Source organism: Blastomyces gilchristii (genome assembly GCF_000003855.2).
Source record: "Blastomyces gilchristii SLH14081 genomic scaffold supercont1.7, whole genome shotgun sequence".
NCBI lineage: Eukaryota > Fungi > Ascomycota > Eurotiomycetes > Onygenales > Ajellomycetaceae > Blastomyces > Blastomyces gilchristii.
The window spans coordinates 1,583,288-1,602,150 of record NW_003101676.1 but is presented as its reverse complement, the minus strand read 5'-3'; the positions used below and the strand labels follow the sequence as shown (position 1 = coordinate 1,602,150).

The 18,863-nt window shown below is 36.6% G+C and overlaps 1 protein-coding gene across 1 annotated transcript; it reads left to right on the top strand.

The window, feature by feature from the left end:
* The first annotated feature begins 14,598 nt into the window (after positions 1 to 14,598).
* Positions 14,599 to 18,436, top strand: BDBG_04283 (uncharacterized protein). Its single transcript, XM_031721607.1, has 3 exons — positions 14,599 to 15,154; positions 15,224 to 17,185; positions 17,291 to 18,436. Exons 2-3 carry the CDS (start codon positions 15,330 to 15,332, stop codon positions 17,874 to 17,876), a joined length of 2,442 nt encoding a protein of 813 aa, XP_031578219.1. The 5' UTR covers positions 14,599 to 15,154; positions 15,224 to 15,329; the 3' UTR covers positions 17,877 to 18,436.
* Positions 18,437 to 18,863: the final 427 nt, after the last annotated feature.

Sequence of the window (18,863 nt, the reverse complement as noted above, 5' to 3'; positions counted from 1 at the left end):
AACTCAGATAACAGTTTCAATCTGTAGAACTATGAGCTAACTTTCTTTATAATCTTATAAGACTCTGTCTATAAGAGATTCAGCTTCTTACTAGATCTCTGTATAATGATGTTTTCTAGACTCAGTCAGACTTTATTATCTTTCTTGAAACTTTTTATAATATACTTGAAGTTATAGTATCTCTTCTGATACTCTTAAGTCTTTCTCAAGAATTCACAGACTTTCTTCTGAATCTTCTGAATTCTCTCAGTCTGTTCATAAGTATTATCACACTCTATAGTATACTCTCACAGATTCATTAAGATTATCTGTGAATAAGTCTCAGTGAGTATCTTAAAAAGAGTTTTATCTGTGCTGATATGCTTAGAGTTGTTATATATAAACTTTATAAGTGATAATTAATACACTCAGTCATTCTGATTGTAATTAATAAAGCATTATAGATACTGTTTTAATATACTTATCAGACATTCTATCTGATCATCTGTCTATTAATAAAAAGCTGTGCTTAGATCTTATAAGATCTTCAGTATAGTTATCAGATCAGATCAGAACTTCTCTATAAAGATTGATTCTCTGTCTGAGACAATGTTTACAGATGACTTATACAACTGAATCATATCACAGATAAAGATATAAGTTAAATTCTTTGACTTTAAGTTCTTATATGTGAGTATAAAGTGTGTTATCTTGATAAAGCAATTCACTATTATCAGTACACTGTCAAAGCAGATATCATATATATTCTTACTTTCAGAGAGGCTTATAAGAGTATTCATTTCTAGCTGTTTTCAAGATTTCTGCAGAATAAGTAGAGAAGTAAGTTCTTTATATAATCTGAACTACACTATCTGTGAACTCTGATAAATAGTATAAGAATTCACTATCTTCTTCACAAGTTCTTGTATTTTCAGTCAGAAGTATTTTCTTATAAGTAACTCATAAGTTCTAGTATCTGTAAAATGACTCACTAGAGAAGAGTTATGATATCTTTTAATAAGTTCTATATATAGAAACTTATTCATAGATATATAAATTCAGCTCTCTCTTTATAAGAGATTATTTAAGTCTCTTTAATTCTTTATTTCTGCAGAATTAATCTCTGCTATGAGCAGTTTCTGAATATACTGAGTATATTCATTCTTCAGTTGCAGTTCAGACAATCTGAATAAAAGATCTTATAAAGACTTATACTCTGTTTTCTCTTATATCAGGTCTTCTGCAGTACTTCTCAAAGTCTACAAACTCTTCAGATTATAGATACTCTCTTCAAGAATTCTCACAGAGATTCTTAGAGTGTTAACTCTCAGTGTTATAGAGAGTAGTTATACAGACTTCTTTTCTTTCTTCTCTCTCTTCTCTCACAGAGAATTGAGAGACTCTTCAGTCAATCTCTTTATAACACTCAGTTCAAGCATTCTGTGAAGCTTTTCTATCTTCTCTAGTTTCTCTATGTCTATCACTCTGATCTTCTTAACATAGTCTGATCTATGAGAGAATCTGTCTACTGAGTTCTTAGTTCTCTTGATATATTCTATCTTGAATCAGAATTCACTCAGTCTCTGAACTCAGTGAATCTGCTGCTGTGAGAGTTTCTTAATTGAAGTAAACTATTATAAACTGTTATAATCAGTTCTAATAGTAATCACTGTTACAAGGCTCTCAAAGTAGTGATATCAGTGATGAAAGAATTTCACTATTATAAGAAGCTTCTGATTATAAATGTTATAGTTAATCTCTGCAGATTGTATCTTTTATAAGAAAAAGACTACTGAAACTCAGTTCTTATTTAACTGTAGTTGCAAGACTATTTCTGAAATTATAAAGAAGAAGATATCTATCTTCAATTTGATTAAAAGTAAGAGATCAAAGTGAAACAGTATCACTGTGTTTATAAATATCTGTTTCAATCTTGTAAAGACTCTGTAAGCTTCTGAAGTAAGAAAGTTCTTACAGCTCTTTCTTCTCAATAATCTTTTCATTCTCTGTTTATGAAATGATTTCTTTTTATTTTTACTCTTCAGCATGTCTGTAAGAGCTAAGAAGATTCTTATAAATACAAAGATAAACTGTTTATAGAAATTCACAAAGCTTAGAAAGATCTGAATCTCATGAATACTAGTTAACTTCAGTCATGATAGAATAGTTTTAACTTATAAAGATTTCATCTGAATATTATCTATAGTAATTACATATTCTAGAAAATTAATCTGATAAGCACTGAAGTTATACTTTATAAGCTTAATATACAGTTCTGTCTTATCTAAGATCTTTAACACACTTTACACATGCTCAGTATGTTCTTTCTTCTTTATAAAGTATATTATCATATTATTCAGATATATTATCATAAAGACATTCAAATATGTATAAAGTGTTTTATTAATGAAAGACTGAAATGCTATAGAGATATTAGTCAGATCAAAAAACATTACTAGATATTTAAACAATCTCAGTACAGTTCTAAAGACAGTCTTTTATTCATCTTCAGACTGTATTTACAGTTATGTATATATATTAATTATATTCAGTTGTGTGAATATAACAGCTTCTGTGAGACAGTTGATCACATTCTTAATCAGAGATAGAGAATAGTGACTCTTTATTATCTTGAAGTTCAGATTATAATAGTCTATACACAATTTGAGATCTTTATTTTTTTTCTTTATAAACATCACAGAGACTTCTGCAGAGATTTGTAAAAATCAGATAAAGTTATTCTTCAGATTCTTCTTTACATAGATCTGTAAGATCTCTGTCTCATAATAAAAGAGCTTATAGATTAATTCTCAGAAGAGTTTCTACTCTTCTATTAAATCTATTATCAGATTCTTCTGATAATGAGAAGAAAGCTCAGCTATCTTTACTGAGCTGAATATCTCTGTGAGATCTCAGTATTTCTCTGATATCTGAAGCTCAGTTTTCATAATTATAAAGTTCTCAGATATTTATAAAGTTATTATATAGATGAGCTTATCTTCTCTAATTAACTCTACAGCATCAACTGATTCTATTTTTATAAGTAAGTCTGTCAACACTGATCAGAAGTATAAATCTGACTCACAGACAGCTATGTATGAATTATGTCTTTGAAGTTATATAAGTCTTAAGTACATATTATCTGTGATGTCTGTAATAAGTATAGTTTCTGCAAATCTTCTTCAGATTTCAGAGAGATCTTACAATTCAAAGATAACTCTTACAAGTTTCTCAGCTCTCAGATCTGAGTTCTTACACTCTGCTTATTATAAGAGCAGATTCTCAGTTTTCATCATTCAGCTTATTCACTCTGTGAGCTTTAGAGACACTACAGTGACCTGAGATTCTGAGTTCATCAATACTTTCTATACTTGTAGAATAGCAGTACTGCAGTATAATCTCTCTCTGTAAGTAAGTATTTTCATTAAAGAAGTAACAGATTCAGGTATCAGCTTCAAGACTCTTAAGAAGACTGTTACTGACTCTGTTCATGACTTCTTAAATTTCTATTTTGATTTATCTAAACAGTTTGCACAGAGATATTCTGATTTAAAACAGATAAAGTAGAGTCTCTTTTTCTTAATCTCTCTATTATATACTCTGTTTACAGAAGCTTGTAAAGCTCTCTCTCTCTGCTTAGTAGTCAGATATAAATCTCTCTGTATCTTATCATCTTTCTCTGATAAATCTGTTCTCTGTTATTCTGATTCTTGCAGAGCTGATCAGTGATTCACTCTTTATAAATCTATAACTCTCACAGTGATCTGTAAGCAGTGAATAAGAGTTATCAGTTTCTTCAGAGTTAAGAGCTTAGAGTCTTACTTAATAAGCTTATTCTACATATCTTTATTCAGTCTCTTTATAAATATTATTATTCAGGTCTTGTTTCAGAGTTCTGTTTTCACAGACTTCAATTCATATCATAATTTTATAAAGTACTGTAAGTAGTTTTCATTAAATTTCTTATCTCTTTTTCTAATATTAATAATTGTAGTTCAGATGTTCTCTGTCTGACTCACAGAGTCTTTCAACTTAATCTCTAGATAGGTCTTGAGAACAGATCAGCAGAATCTCTTATAATCATTCTCTAGATAATTCAGCCAGTTCTTGACTTCAGTGTAGTAGAGATCTGTTATTACATAGATAATAGCTTCTTCATCTTTTATATCACACAGCTGAGCTTGTGAGTCAATTTCAAATACAAACTTGTAAAAGCTTTTATAGATTGTGATTCAATAAGTGATCTTAAGTGATCACAGCTTAAGAAAGTTTCTTTTCAGTTTATAAGTATCTCTGAAAATCATGTCTAGAAACTCAGTTCAAGAGTGTTTACAGACAGTAAGTATTTCTTGTAGAAAAATAGCTTGATTCTGTAAGAGATGCTCAAGAATGTTCTTCACTAAGATTGATTTATTCATGAGTTCAAAGAGTTTCTCTGTCACAGATGCAGAGAATAATGTCTTATAAGTGATTAATAAGTTCTCTAAGACTTCTTTTACAGAGATTATTCATAATTCAGATGACTGCTTCTGAGTGTCTGTAGTAGAGTTTATAGAGATTGAAGTATACAAGTTTCTAGTTCTTTCAGTTATAACAGATAGATGCTGACTGACTGAGCTTGAAATGTAAGAATAAGTACTCACAGACAATTATTCAGATGTTTGCAGCTTGACATAATATATACTATTAACTACTAGAAGTATTCATAATAGAAGAATAAAATATAGAGATTAAATGTATAATAGTATTTAAGCTGAGTTATAAATAGTATTTGTGAACTTCAGTCTATATAGTTGTGTGTAGTCAAGAGCCACTAACTCTATTGATTATATGAGAGATAGAAATAGAGGTAAAGAATCCGCGAGAAGCGGGATTTCTTACAGTTATCAAAAAGTGTTACTTTTTAAAAAATTAAAAATAGTTTAAAAAAAACCTTAAAATGTCTAAAAATAGTAACTTCATGCTAAGAATGAGACTAAATAGAATCAAATAAGATCACTTTCTTATTTTTTCTAAGTCATAGTCTCATTTTGAGATCTGATATATAGTCACTTTACATGTTTTTTTAATAATTAGTCCTAGCAGAATTCACATCAAGAAATGTATAGAATCAGATTAAATGAGATTAAATATGAAATTCATAATTCTGACAGCCAGTCTAAGTGTAACAGAATAGTCTATATGATTGATCAGGCGCAGCCCGTCACAAGTGCAGAGGTTTTTATTCACTTGTATGAATCTCAGAAGCTCATGAATAAGCTTTCTTCATATACTGATTTCTATTGTATCATTGAATTCAGTGATACATCAATATATTATCTATAATATCTCAAATCTGACAAGATTATTATCAGTAGGAATATGAGATTCTCAATTACTGAAAAACTGATTGTTATATCTGTGAAACTCATTAATTATATTATTGAACTGAAATCTGATATTTATCTAATTGATAATAAAGATGCTTCTGATATTAATAATCTAAATTCTACATAATTGCAGCCTGTGAAATCACTGACTACTTACACTCTGAGCTCTGTTACAGATAATCTTCTGAAGTTCTACAAGAATGTTATATCTTGATCAGAGAGAATAGAAGATTATTAAAAGAAGTTTATATAACATAAGATTATCAATCTAAAGAGATATAATATATAAAGTTTAATCTCTAGATCTGATATTCTGAGAAATAAACTAATTGCTTCAGACTGTTAAGTGTTTCTTAAGAAAGATAAATCTGTGAATTTGAATATCAATTCTGATAATATTCTTAGAAAATTACATTGAGAGATTTATAATAACTAACTTAAGAAGAGTTCTAGAGAAGAGATCTATACTTCTGTTATCACTGATACTGCTAATTATATTCTTTTTATAATAACAGCACTACATGATTAAACACTCTATTAAGTAAATATAGTGATGATATATCTGTATGAATATCTCACTAAAAAGATCTATATAAGATAATTCACTGAATTTAAGACAGATTCACTGAAAATACTTATCTATACAGTTAAAAGTAGTCTATATAGTCTGAATTCTGCAGTGAAGATCTGATATAATTACTTAACAGCTCTACTGAGCAATCTTGAATTTATAGTCAGTATCTATGATTCAGTACTCTGATATTATATATTCAGATATCATCTCTATATAATAATCTATATTAACAATCTTAATATTATATCTAAAGTTTCTGAGAATGCTAATTAACTAGTGAGTATACTCACTGAGAAATTGAAAGTTAAGAATCTATATCAACTGACTAAGTATTTGAGTATAAAAGTCAATTATTCAGATAAAGAAATTAATTTAATATATTATTAATATATTAAATATCTTGTTAAAGATTTCTATCTTGATAATACAGCTATTACTAAAATATTAATAAAGAATGAATTCTGTATTAATAATTTCTCTATATCAGAGAAAGAGACTGATTTCATAATTCAGTAATATTAATATAATATAAGTTACTTATAATATCTTATAGTTAAAATATATTCTGATATCACTCACACTGTCTTACTACTTACTCAATAAAACATTGATTTAATATCTTAATATTGAAAGACTCTGTTACATGTTATACATTATTTAAAAGAGATTATAAATCTGTGTAAGAAATCCCGCTCCTCGCGGATCCTTTACCTCTATTCCTATCTCTCGCGTAATCAATAGGGCTAGCGGCCCTTGGCTACACACAACTATATAGACTGGAGTTTGTGAATACTATTCATAACTCAGCTTGAATGCTATTATACACTTGATTTCTACATTTATCTTCCTATCATGAACACTTCTAGTAGTTAACAGTACATATCATGCCAAGCTGCAAATACCTGAATAATCGCCTGCGAGCACTTATTCTTACATTTCAAGCTCAGTCAGTCAGCAACTGCTTGTTATGACTGAAAGAACTAGAAACTCATGTGCTTCAACCTCTGCAAACCCTACTGCAGGCACTCAGAAGCAGCCACCTGAACCATGAATAATCCCTGTGAAAGAAGTCTCAGAGGACTTATCAATCACTTACAGAACATCATTCTCTACATCTGTGACAGAGAAACCCTCTGAATTCATGAATGAATTAATCTCAGTGAAGAACATTCTTGAGCATCTCTCATGAGATCAAGCTATTTTTCTACAAGGAATGCTTACTGCCCGCAAACACTCTTGAACTGAGTCTCTAGACATAATCTTCAGAGACATCTGTGAACTGAAAAGAAACTTTCTCAAGTCACAATCACTTAAGGCCATCTATCAAATCACAATCTATAAAAGCTTTTATGAGTTTGTATTTGAAATTGACTCACAAACCTGACTGTGTGACATGAAAGATGAAGAAGCTGTTATCTACATGATGACAGGCCTCTATTACACTGAAGTCAAGAACTGGCTGAATTATCTAGAGAATGATCATGAGAGATCTCAATGATCTGTTCTCAAGACCTATCTAGAGAACAAGTTAAGAGACTTCATGAGCTGAACAGAGAACACCTGGGCTGTGATCATCAATATTAGAAAAAGAGGTGAGAAATCTGATGAAGACTACTCACAACACTTCATGAAATTGTGATGTGAATTGAGGCCTGTGGAAACAGGGCTCTGAAACAAGACCTGAATGATGATATTTGCAAAGAAGCTGAATAAAGACATGCAGAACAAGCTCATTGAGCAAGACTCTAAGCTCTTAACTCTGAAGAAACTGATGACTCTCATTCATTGCTTACAGATCACTGTGAGAGTCACAGACCTGTGAAGAGTGAATCATCAACCAGCTCTGTAAGAGCCAGAACAACAGAGAACAGATTTGTCAGAAAAAGATGACAAGACACAGAGAGATTTGTATCTGACTGCTGAGCAGAGAGAGAGAGCTTTACAAGCTCCTGTGAACAGAGTGCATAACAGAGAGATTAAGAAAAAGAGACTCTGCTTCATCTGTTCTAAATCAGAACATCTTCATACAAACTGTTCAGACAAATCAAAATAGGAATTTAGAGAGTCACAGACAGAGTCAGCAACAGCCTTCTTAAGAGCCTTGAAGCTGACATCTGAATCTGTTACTCTCTCAATGAAAATGCTTGCTTACAGAGAGAGACTGTGTCATGATACTGCTATCTCACAAGCATGAGAAGCATTGATGAACTCAGAATCCCAGGTCACTGTGATGTCTCTAAAGCTTGTGAAGTGAATAAGCTGAAAGATAGAGACTGAGAACCTGCTCTTACAACAAGCAGAATGTGAGAACTCAGACCTGAGAGCTGAGAGACTTGCAAGAGTCATCTTTGAATTGCAAGATCTCTCTGAAATCTGAAGAAGATTTGTGAAAACTGTGATTATCACAGACATCACAGATGACATGTATTTAAGACTTACATGACTTCAAAGACATAATCTGCACATAGCTGTTCATGAGTCAGGTTTATACTTCTGATCAGTGTTGACAGACTCACTTATAAAGATAGAAGCAGTTAATGCTGCAGAGTTGATTAGAGAAGACAAGCCCATCTATATAATGACTTTATAAGTGTCTGAGAATCTTGTGATCATGGAAACTGAGCTTCAGATATCAGAGAAATATCAAGATCTTACAGAGGTGTTCAGCTCAGCTAAGACAGCTGAGCTTTCTTCTCACTGCAAGGAGAATCTGGCAATAGATTTGATAGAAGAGCAGAAACCCTTCTAAGAATCAATCTATAAGCTCTCTCATCATGAGACAGAGGTCTTGTGAATCTATGTAAAGAAGAATCTGAAGAATAACTTTATCTGATCTTCACAGATCTTCATGAGAGTCTCTGTGATATTCATGAAGAAGAAGAATGAAGATCTCAGATTGTGTGTAGACTACTATGACCTGAACTTCAAGATAATAAAGAGTCACTACTCTCTGTCTCTGATTGAGAATGTAATCAATCATCTCATGAGAGCTGTCATATTCACACAACTGAATGTGATCAATGCATATACACAGCTGTGAATACAGTCTGAGAATGAATGAAAGACTGCCTTTAGAACTGCACTGAAATTGTTTGAATATTTAGTGATGTCTTTTGATCTGACTAATACTCCTGTGGTATTTCAGTCTTTCATTAATAAAACACTTCATACATATCTGAATGTCTTCATGGTAATATATCTGAATGATGTGATGATGTACTTCATGAAGAAGGAAGAACACACTGAGCATGTGCAAAGTGTGTTGAAGGTCTTAGATGAGGCAGGACTGTATGTTAAGCTTGCAAAGTGCAACTTCAGTGCTCATCAGATTAATTTTCTAGAATATGTAATCACTGCAGATGATATTCAGATGAAATCTTCACAGATTGAGACTATTCTATCATGATCAGAGTCAACTAGTATTCATGAGATTCAGATCTTTCTGAGCTTTGTGAATTTCTATAGATGATTTATCTTTGTGTTCACAAGAATCTTCTTAGCCCTTACAGACATGCTGAAGAATGAAAATAAGAAGAAGTCATTCTGTAAACAGAGAATGAAAAGATTATTGAGAAGAAAGAACTGTGAGAACTTTCTTATCTCAGAAGCTCACAGAGTCTTTGCAAGATTGAAACAGGCATTTGTAAATGCAGTGATACTGTTTCACTTTGATCTCTTACTCTTAATCAGATTGAAGACAGATGTCTTCTTCTTTGTAATTTCAGAAATAGTCTCACAACTACAGTCAAATGAGAACTGAGTTTCAGTGGCCTTTTTCTCACAGAAGATGTAATCTGCAGAGATTAACTATGACATTTATAATCAGAAGCTTCTTATGATAGTGAAATTCTTCTGTCACTGATGTCACTATTTCAAGAGCCTTGTAACAGTGATTACTGTTAGAACTGATTATGATAGCTTGTGACAGTTTGCTTCAATCAAGAAACTCTTGCAGTGACAGGTTCACTGGGCTCAGAGACTGAGTGAGTTCTGATTCAAGATAGAACATATCAAGGAAATTAAGAACTCAGTGAATGAATTCTCTCACAGGCCAGACTATGTTAAGAAGGCCAGGGTGACAGACACAGAGAGACTAGAGAAGGTAGAAAAGCTTCACAGAATGCTCAGACTGAGTGTTATAAAGAGATTGACTGAAGAGTCTCTTAATTCTCTGTGAGAGAAGGGGAAAGAGAGAGAAGAGAAGTCTGTACAACTACTCTCTGCAACACTGAGAGTCAACACTCTGAGAATCTTTATAAGAATTCTTGAAGAGAGTATCTATAATCTGAAGAGTTTGCAGACTTTGAGAAGCACTGCAGAAGACCTGATGCAAGGGAAAACAGAGCACAAGTCTTTATAAGATCTTCTATTCAGATTGTCTGAACTGCAACTGAAGAATGAATATGCTCAGCATATTCAGAAACTGCTCATGACAGAAATCAATCCTGCAGAAATAAAGAATTGAAGAGACTTAAATAATCTCTTGTGAAGAGAGGGCTGGATTTATGTGTCTGTGAATGAGTTTCTACATGTAGAACTCATCAAAAGATATCATGACTCTTCTCTAGTGAGTCATTTTACAGACACTAGAACTCATGAGCTGCTTGCAAGAAAATACTTCTGACTGAAGATGTGAGAACTTGTGAAGAAGATAGTGAATTCTTATGCTGTTTATCAGAGTTCATGAGTAGTGTGGTTCAGATCATATGAAGAACTTACTCCTCTACTCATCTCATGAAAACCTTGAGAATAGCTAGAAATGAATGCTCTTGTGAGCCTCTCTGAAAGCAAGAACATATATAATACCTGCTTTAACAGTGTGCTGATGATAGTGAATTGCTTTATCAAGATGACACACTTTATATTCATCTGCAAGAACTTGAAGTCAAAGGATTTGACTCATATCTTCATCTGTAATATGATTCAGTTGCATAAGTTATCTGTGAACATTGTCTCAGATAGAGAATTAATCTTCACAGAAGAGTTCTGATCTAATCTGATAACTATACTGAAGATCTTATGAGATCTAAGCATGGCTTTTCATCAACAGACAGATGATCAGACAGAATGTCTGATGAGTATATTAAAACAGTATCTGTGATGCTTTATCAATTACAATCAGAATGACTGAGTGTATTGATTATCACTCACAGAGTTCATATACAACAACTCAAAGCATGTCAGCACAGGCAAAACCCTCTTTGAGATGCTCACTGAGACTCATTCACAGATGATCTTGATGAACCCGTGAGAGTACACTATAGAGTGTGATGATATCTGTGAACAGACTGAGAGAATTCAGAAGATCTGAAAGAAAGTCTGTGAATTCTTGAGAAAGACTCAAGAGTATCAGAAGAGATACTATGACTTCAAGCATATTACAAAGAGTTTTAAGAAAGATGATAGAGTCTGACTGAGTCTAGAAAATATTATCACACAGAGATCTAGTAAGAAGCTGAATCTCTTACAGATAGAGTCTTACAAGATTATAAAGAAAGTTAGCTCACAGTTCTACAGATTGAAACTGTTATCTGAGTTGTAGATATATAATGTTTTTCATATCTCTTTACTCTATAAATATAAGGAATTCTCAGAAGAGAACTCTGTGACTCATCACTCTGTCTGTGAAGCACTAGAGAGTGAAAGAGAATATCAGATTAAAGAAATTATTAACTCAGAGAAGCAAGGTTACAAGCTCTGATTCAAGGTTCAGTGACAAGAGTATTCTGATAAGATGAATGAGTTCACTTGAGAATCATTCAGACAGATAAGACATCTGTAGAAGCTGAGACATGACTTTCATACTGTGAATTCTGATAAGTCAGAATAATGCAGTCTTCACTAAGAATCTGATTGTGATAAAGATATTAACACTGTCATTTGCAAACTCTAGTCTACAAGATGATAAGTTTCTACTGAGATGAACAGTCTGCAGTATACACAAGAAAAGAAGAAAACATATTCTCATTAAAGCTAAAAAACAAGAAAATAAACAGGGCTGTGAATGCAATTTAGAGACTAATAAAGAAAAAACAAAGAAAACTCATACTTATATTATTAACACTTATAACACTCAACTTCTTCACAACTATCAATTTCTTCCTTCAAAGAAGCAGAGAGTATCATGCTCATGATACAGACAATTGTTGTATTTAATATAAAGACTGCCAGAAATGCACAGACTTCAGAGAAGCTGAACATCAGAGTGTATACAGTTGCAGCAGAGCCTTGAAGACTGGTCATCTGTATATGTGATTAGATACTTCTCACAAAGCTGTGTCTGCTCTCTCAGTTATACTGAAGTATTCAGCCTGGAAACAATGAAGATATGAAGAGAGAGCTCATCTGTTCAGATCAACTCTCATTATGAATTCATGGTATTTGCATTGTCTTGACTATCTGAATTTTGCAGGTATCTGGGGACTCATCTCTCATTGACAATGAGATTGCAGAAATGCGCTGCAGTGTGAGAACCATTGATAGAGAACCTAGACATATTCACATATGCCTGGTCAGAGATTGTGCGGGCAGAGAGAAGGTGATCATAGGTCTGTGAGACTGCAGAAGACACTGATAACATCAGAAGCTTTGTAAGAACTGTCAGCTAGAATCTGTAAGGAATTACTTATAAGAAGACTTACAGCAAAGAAGAGAACTGCACTGCTTGAAGTCAGAAGCTGGTCTGAGAAAGAGATGAAGTGAGTCACTGACCTGAAGATCAGATGCAGTGATGAGACTGAGAGAAGTGAAGATGTGATTGTGAGTGACAGCATTCCTGCTTCATCAGCCAGTAAAAAGTGACTGAAGAAGTTGTGAAAACACTTATAAGAAGCTCAGCAGCAGCCAGACATTGTTTGCAAAGATGTTGAAATTGAAAAAATTTTTATTCTTGAGAAGTTCTTGAATTAATATACAGATATTATCAGAAACACTCTCTCTCTATTATCTGAATAAAAACACTTCACAGATGAATGAAGATACTCACAGTTTATAGAGATGAAAGCTGTTACAGAAAAAGAAAAAAGAAGATGAGATTTCACAGACAGATCTGAGATATTTATACTACTTTAGAGAGGTTTGCTTGCACTGTGAATGATTCTGTGAAACAGTCAGATCACTCTAGTAAACAAAAGTGATTGTGAATTGCAGGCCTGAATCTTTCTATATAACTATAAAGAGTGATTGTAGACTGTGAATATCTTGATTCTATAATTCTACAGAGTTGATGAAAGAATGGAAAATTCCTCACAATTCTACAGTGTCAAAGAGCAATGATTTGCAAGAATGAATGAAAGATTAACTTGCAAATGTTTCTCTTTAATAAGAATGATCTCACAGAGAGTGATTCATCTGTGAGATGAATCTGTGTGATGATCACACAAGAACCTTGTGAAAATGATTGAGAGTTAACTGAAACTCTTCTGTATGAAAGATGTAAGATGAATCTGTATGATAGTTAGAGAAGAATCTGTAGATCATAAAGAACCTTGTGAAATAAGAAACTGAGTGACAGACTCTTTTCTCTTCATGATAACAAGGGATTTTTCCTCACTGAGATTTTTTACAGATATGAAGAGTTTTTAGTGAGTATCACTGCAGTACTGAGCTGACTATGAAGTCACTCAGTGAAAGGCTTCACAGATGAAGTCTTAGAGAGGGAGAAATATGTAAGAAATCTCACTTCTCACAGATTCTTTATCTCTATTTCTATCTCTCATATAATCAATAGAGCTAGCAGCTCTTGACTACACACAACTATATAGACTGGAGTTCGCGAATACTATTCATAACTCAGCTTGAATGCTATTATACACTTGACCTCTACATTTATCTTTCTACTGTGAACACTTCTAGTAGTTAACAGTACATATCACACCAAGCTGCAAACACCTGAATAATTGCCTGCGAGCACTTATTCTTACAATCTGAGTATTTTCTACAGATATAACTTGTATAAGAGATTCATTCTCTCTGATTTCTCTAATGATTTCTACCTACTCTTCAGCTACTCAGATTCTGATTGAGTCAGTCTCTTGAATAATGATAGAAAATCAACATTCAGCTATATTTTTAAGCTTGTGAGTGACCTGATTTTATAATGTTCAGTGAAGCAATCTTATATATCTCTAAGTTTTAATAAGACTGAATATATGACTATTAGTGAGATAATCTGCAAAGTAATATGAATTCAGAATCTTATAATTGAGCTTGACTTTATCACTGCATCTTCAATACAGATTCTCATTAATAATAAGAATATCATAGATCTTACAAAGATAACAGTCATTACAGTCTGAAGTAAGTATATTGACAAATATTTTCATTTTTTACATTGACAGTTGAATCAGAGAATCATTGATTTAGAATACATTCTCACTGCTCAGATAATAGTAAATAAACTCACTAAATCTCTAGACACTATAATATTTACATAATTCATGATTTTGCTAGGTTTTACAGATGTAAAAGTTGAGAATGTTTAATTTTACATTTGTATTTGATTTTGACAGACTATCTTGATGATTTGAGTGTTTTTGTATGTGATTCTTGTTATCTTGAGAGGGGGTGTTGATTGTTACAGCTGTCGCGGTTAGCAATCCCACTAGATCACATGACTCACCACTATATTATGTTCTTGTAGATAGATCTATCAATACAACCTTCAACTATCCTACACAAATCCCCGTTTCAATGACTAACATTTTACATAAGGTGCCACGTGAATGCCCAAAGAAGCCTAGCCGTAGTTACTTCACTGGATTCTTCTTCCCATTTTTTCCCGCGCCTGCAATCAATTCAAACACGACAAACATCTCAAACCGTCCATCACCAAACGTTGTATTATCGATCTATATATCGCGGGAAAGCTGCTCACGGCTTCATTGATCAGAGCTTTCCTTTATTTAAAAAAAATAAAAAATTATTATTTTACGCGTTTGGCCCATCTCGCCACTGTTCGAATTTGCTTTGACGCCTCCCCGCTCGACACGGAAAAAGATCGTGGGAGTTGCAGTTTTTGATATTCCAATTGAATAACTCAAACTAAACGGATTCGGTTTGGAGGTATATACATACATAAACTGGGGGTACGTAGGAGAGGGAAGAATAGATAACTGAATTACACTTTTTGCGCCTGCAATGCGCTTTGGGAAGATTTTGAGCTCTTGTGAGGCTTGTTGAACGGGGCCACGGACGTTGCGAATTTGGGTTGTGCGGTTAACAATATAACCAGGTGAGTTCTATTCCTTCTCCGCAACCGTCGCGGAGCCACGGTATCTTTTGACTAAAAAGTACTTTTTAGAATAAAGTAACCTCATCTGCTGCTGTCTATAGCTCTAGCTATCTTATCCCATCTTCCCCGCTTTACGCGCTGCAAAAATAATTGGATACTCGAAAGGCTTCCAGATATGACTTCAACCTCTCAGCATCAGCAACAGCAACAGCAACAGCAACAGCAACAACCACAACAATCCCAACCCTCGAACCCCGACTTCCCACCCCCCCATCACCACCTCTCAAACAGCGCACAGCAGCAACAGCAACAACACAGCCTAGCCGTCGCCGCCAGTGCCGCTGCCGGCTATGCTGCCGATAATCACCTGGCAGGCCTTGTAGAGGCCGCCACTGCCGCCGCGGGACAGGATGTCAGCTGGGCGCAGAATGAGGACGGAGATGCGAGCATGATGGGCCATGGGCGCGCGCTGCAGAACCATCTCGACGGGTATCCGGGCTCCAATGCTGTGCCTGGTGGCGCGGGTGGGGCGTTACATTTGGATGATGGGTTCGTGGGCGACCCGACGGGGAATGGGCAGGTGCATTTTAGCGGGATGTCTGCTGGGACGGGGGCGGGGGCAGGGCATGGAACGGGACATGGGAATGGGTCTGTGGTTGGTGTGTCGACAACTACTGCCGCAGCTGCTACTGCTGCGGCGGCGACGAGACAGATGCGCCATGCGAATGTTGGTAGGGTCGAGACGGCCCTGCCTAGGAAACGGAAGCGGGCGGGAACTACTGCTGCCAACGTCGATCCGGCTATGACTGGTGGCGTGGCGGCGGAGGGGGAGTATGATGATGGCTCTGCTGCTGTTGCGAACAGTGGTGCTGCTGGTGCTACTGGTGCCGGTGCAGGAACCGAGGACGACCACCACATGATCACGGACGGAAATCGGAACGGAGGCGGCCACGGCCACAGCCACGGTCTCGATATCCGCGAGCTACCACCGCAACAAGCGTTATCTGACGCGCGCGCAGCGGGGGTCCATTCCGCCGCCGCCCTCTTCCGCCAACCCTCCGCCACCAGCAAGAAATACACGCGCCCGCCCATGTCGAAGATGTTCTCCTCGCTGGGCCTGTCGCCGGAGAACTTCTTGCACCTGCAGGCCGCGGCGAAGGCATATATGCTTGACCCGGCACATCCGGAGAGACGCGATTGTGTGGGTCAGAGGGGGAAGGGGGATACGGAGATGGTTAAGCTACGGCTGTGGAATTGTGTGAGGGAGTTTTTGGATAGGGAGGGGAATGGGGAGCGATTTTTTGGGGAAGGGGTTGGGGTTGGGATGGGGGGTCATGGTTCTGGTACTGCTGGTGGTGGTGGTGGAGCTGGGATGATGGGGGTCGGAATGGGGATGGGGTTGGGTGTTGGCGTGGAGTCAAGGCCGCCGTTGGTTTGGCCGAGGGATGAGCAGAGGATTATTTCGCTCGTTATGCCGTTGCTTCGGCGGATGGTTACGAATGAGCGGCAGAGGCAGTATGCGATTGAGACGAGGAAGGGTGGGGCGGGTGCGGAGGAAAAGAAGAAGAGGAGGCAGATGGGGGAGGGCATTTCGACTCTCACGCCGGAACGTGGGTTCGCGTCACAGCAGCAGCAGCAGCATCAACAGCATCAACAGCAGCAACAGCAGCAACACCATGGCGGTTCGGAGATGGAGCTGGGGTTACTGGACCTGTTAACTGAAGGGTATCCAACTGATTGGGAGTCGATCGCGCGGTCCTATGATAATTACAATATAGATTACCGGTTGGATAACCTGGGTTCCATATCCGGTCTGCAACAGGCGGATTGGTGGGGTCTTGTTGCTGCGATTGACAGCCATTATCAGATTTACCACTCGGGAAATGCCTCAGATTGTAGTAGAGATTGTGAGGAATGTACTATCAATCATATTGTTTCGTCGGATAGTGTGTCGCAGGCTGGATGGAGGGTGGGGATGGGAAGTGCGGGTGGCCCGTTACAGACGGAAGATTTGGCGGCGAGGAATTACTTGTGAGTTTCTATACTTCTGTTTTTTTTTTGTTACTGTTACCCCTTATGATTTCTACTACACCTATAAGACATGGTAAGGACCTTTGCTAACTCTTCTACCGACAGTGCGACGGGAATAACTCGCGACGTGACCCATCTCATCCGTGATACGATCCTCAACCAGCAACAGCAACAACAACAGCAACAACAGCAACAACCCTCACCACCCTCAACATCACCCGCGACCTCAACAACGACCACCACAACGGCCCCGCAAATCCCAGCCCACCAAATAACCATCCACATCAACACCACTAACCCCAGCACCAAGGGCACCAAACGCCTCATCCCCCGCCTCGACATTTCCGCCGACCAGTGCCCTGATCTAGCCAGCCTGCTCCAAAAGGCACGCGAGCACCACATCCAGTTCCAGCAACAGCATCAGAACGGCCACCAGTCCCTGCACGCGCAGCAGGCTGCTGCGGCCCTTGTTGAGGAGCCGACTTTACCCGTCAAAGTATGGTTGGAGGAAGGGCTGGTGGATGTGCAGACGGATGCGGAGTGGATGGTTGCGCTGGGCAAGGTTAGTACGGTGGATTGGATGGATGGGGAGTTGAGGGTTCTTATTGTTCAGGGTGGTGGTGGTGGTGGTGATGATGCCGCGGGGAAAATGGGAAAAGGAGCAGGTGAGGTGTTTAAGGTGACGGATTAGTTTTGTATTTTTCCGTTCCCCTATTTTGCGTCAGTTATTTACTGGCTAATCGTATATGGGATGTGGTGGATTCCACAATTTCTTTTAATTCAAATTCCCTGTCTATAATTTTGTATGTGTGAGTGAGTGAGTGAGTGAGTGTGTGTGTGTTCTTGTTTCATGTTTCATATTTCATTACTATTTATTTATTTAATATCTAAATGAACAAAAACAGGGCCTTTGCTTCTCTTTTTCTTGCCAGCGCGGTCTCAGTGGGGGTTCTTCGTTTCACCAGTCCATATACATCTTTTACCTGAAGTTCATGCCAATGTGTTGTCAATTATTATTTTATTCCCTGCCATTACTGGTTTTCTTATTATATATTTCTTTATGTTCAACTGGCAACCTGTTTTTATTTAAAAGGAAACGAGGAGAGGTGTGGCGGATAGAATGAGGGGAATGCAGACAGACATGGGGGATCATAGTAGGAATCTCATCGAGCCTTGATTCTTCCACCGATATACATATATAGACATATTTTTGTGTAGGAGCTCTTTGAGTTCTTTCTCCGAATATACAAGCCTCCCCTTATTTGTCTTTGGGGTTGGTGTTTGTCGGGGCATCAATCGCTGGAACCTGATTGCATGCCTCATATAGTTAGTTACATACTGCAAGTATGTATGTACATGTACAAGAGAGCAATGTTCGTCTGGTTGGTTCCCCATACATCGGAAAACTTTCCTCAAAAAAAAGGTATTAGTTCTTATGTTTCATAAGTAAGAGCCAACAGGGCCGTCACCAAGATTCCGGGGAAAGATTTATTCATCAATTCCTTGTCTATTTCTGCGGTGGAGAGGGATGGATGCGCGAGGGCAGAGAGCATTAAAGCATTAACGTAGGTACCGGAGGCCTGTGAATGGGTTGGAAATGTTTTCTTCTTTTTTTTTTTTTTTTTTTTTTTTTTTTTTGAAAGGTAACTAACTAGGCATTTTCGACCCTGACTGAAAT

What these genes read in the sequence shown, in the direction of transcription:
- BDBG_04283 (XM_031721607.1), top strand. Translation starts at nt 15,330, where the DNA reads ATGACTTCAACCTCTCAGCATCAGCAACAGCAACAGCAACAGCAACAG. An exon ending in TTGGCGGCGAGGAATTACTT is followed by an intron (nt 17,186 to 17,290) that starts GTGAGTTTCTAT and finishes TTCTACCGACAG; the next exon opens with TGCGACGGGAATAACTCGCG.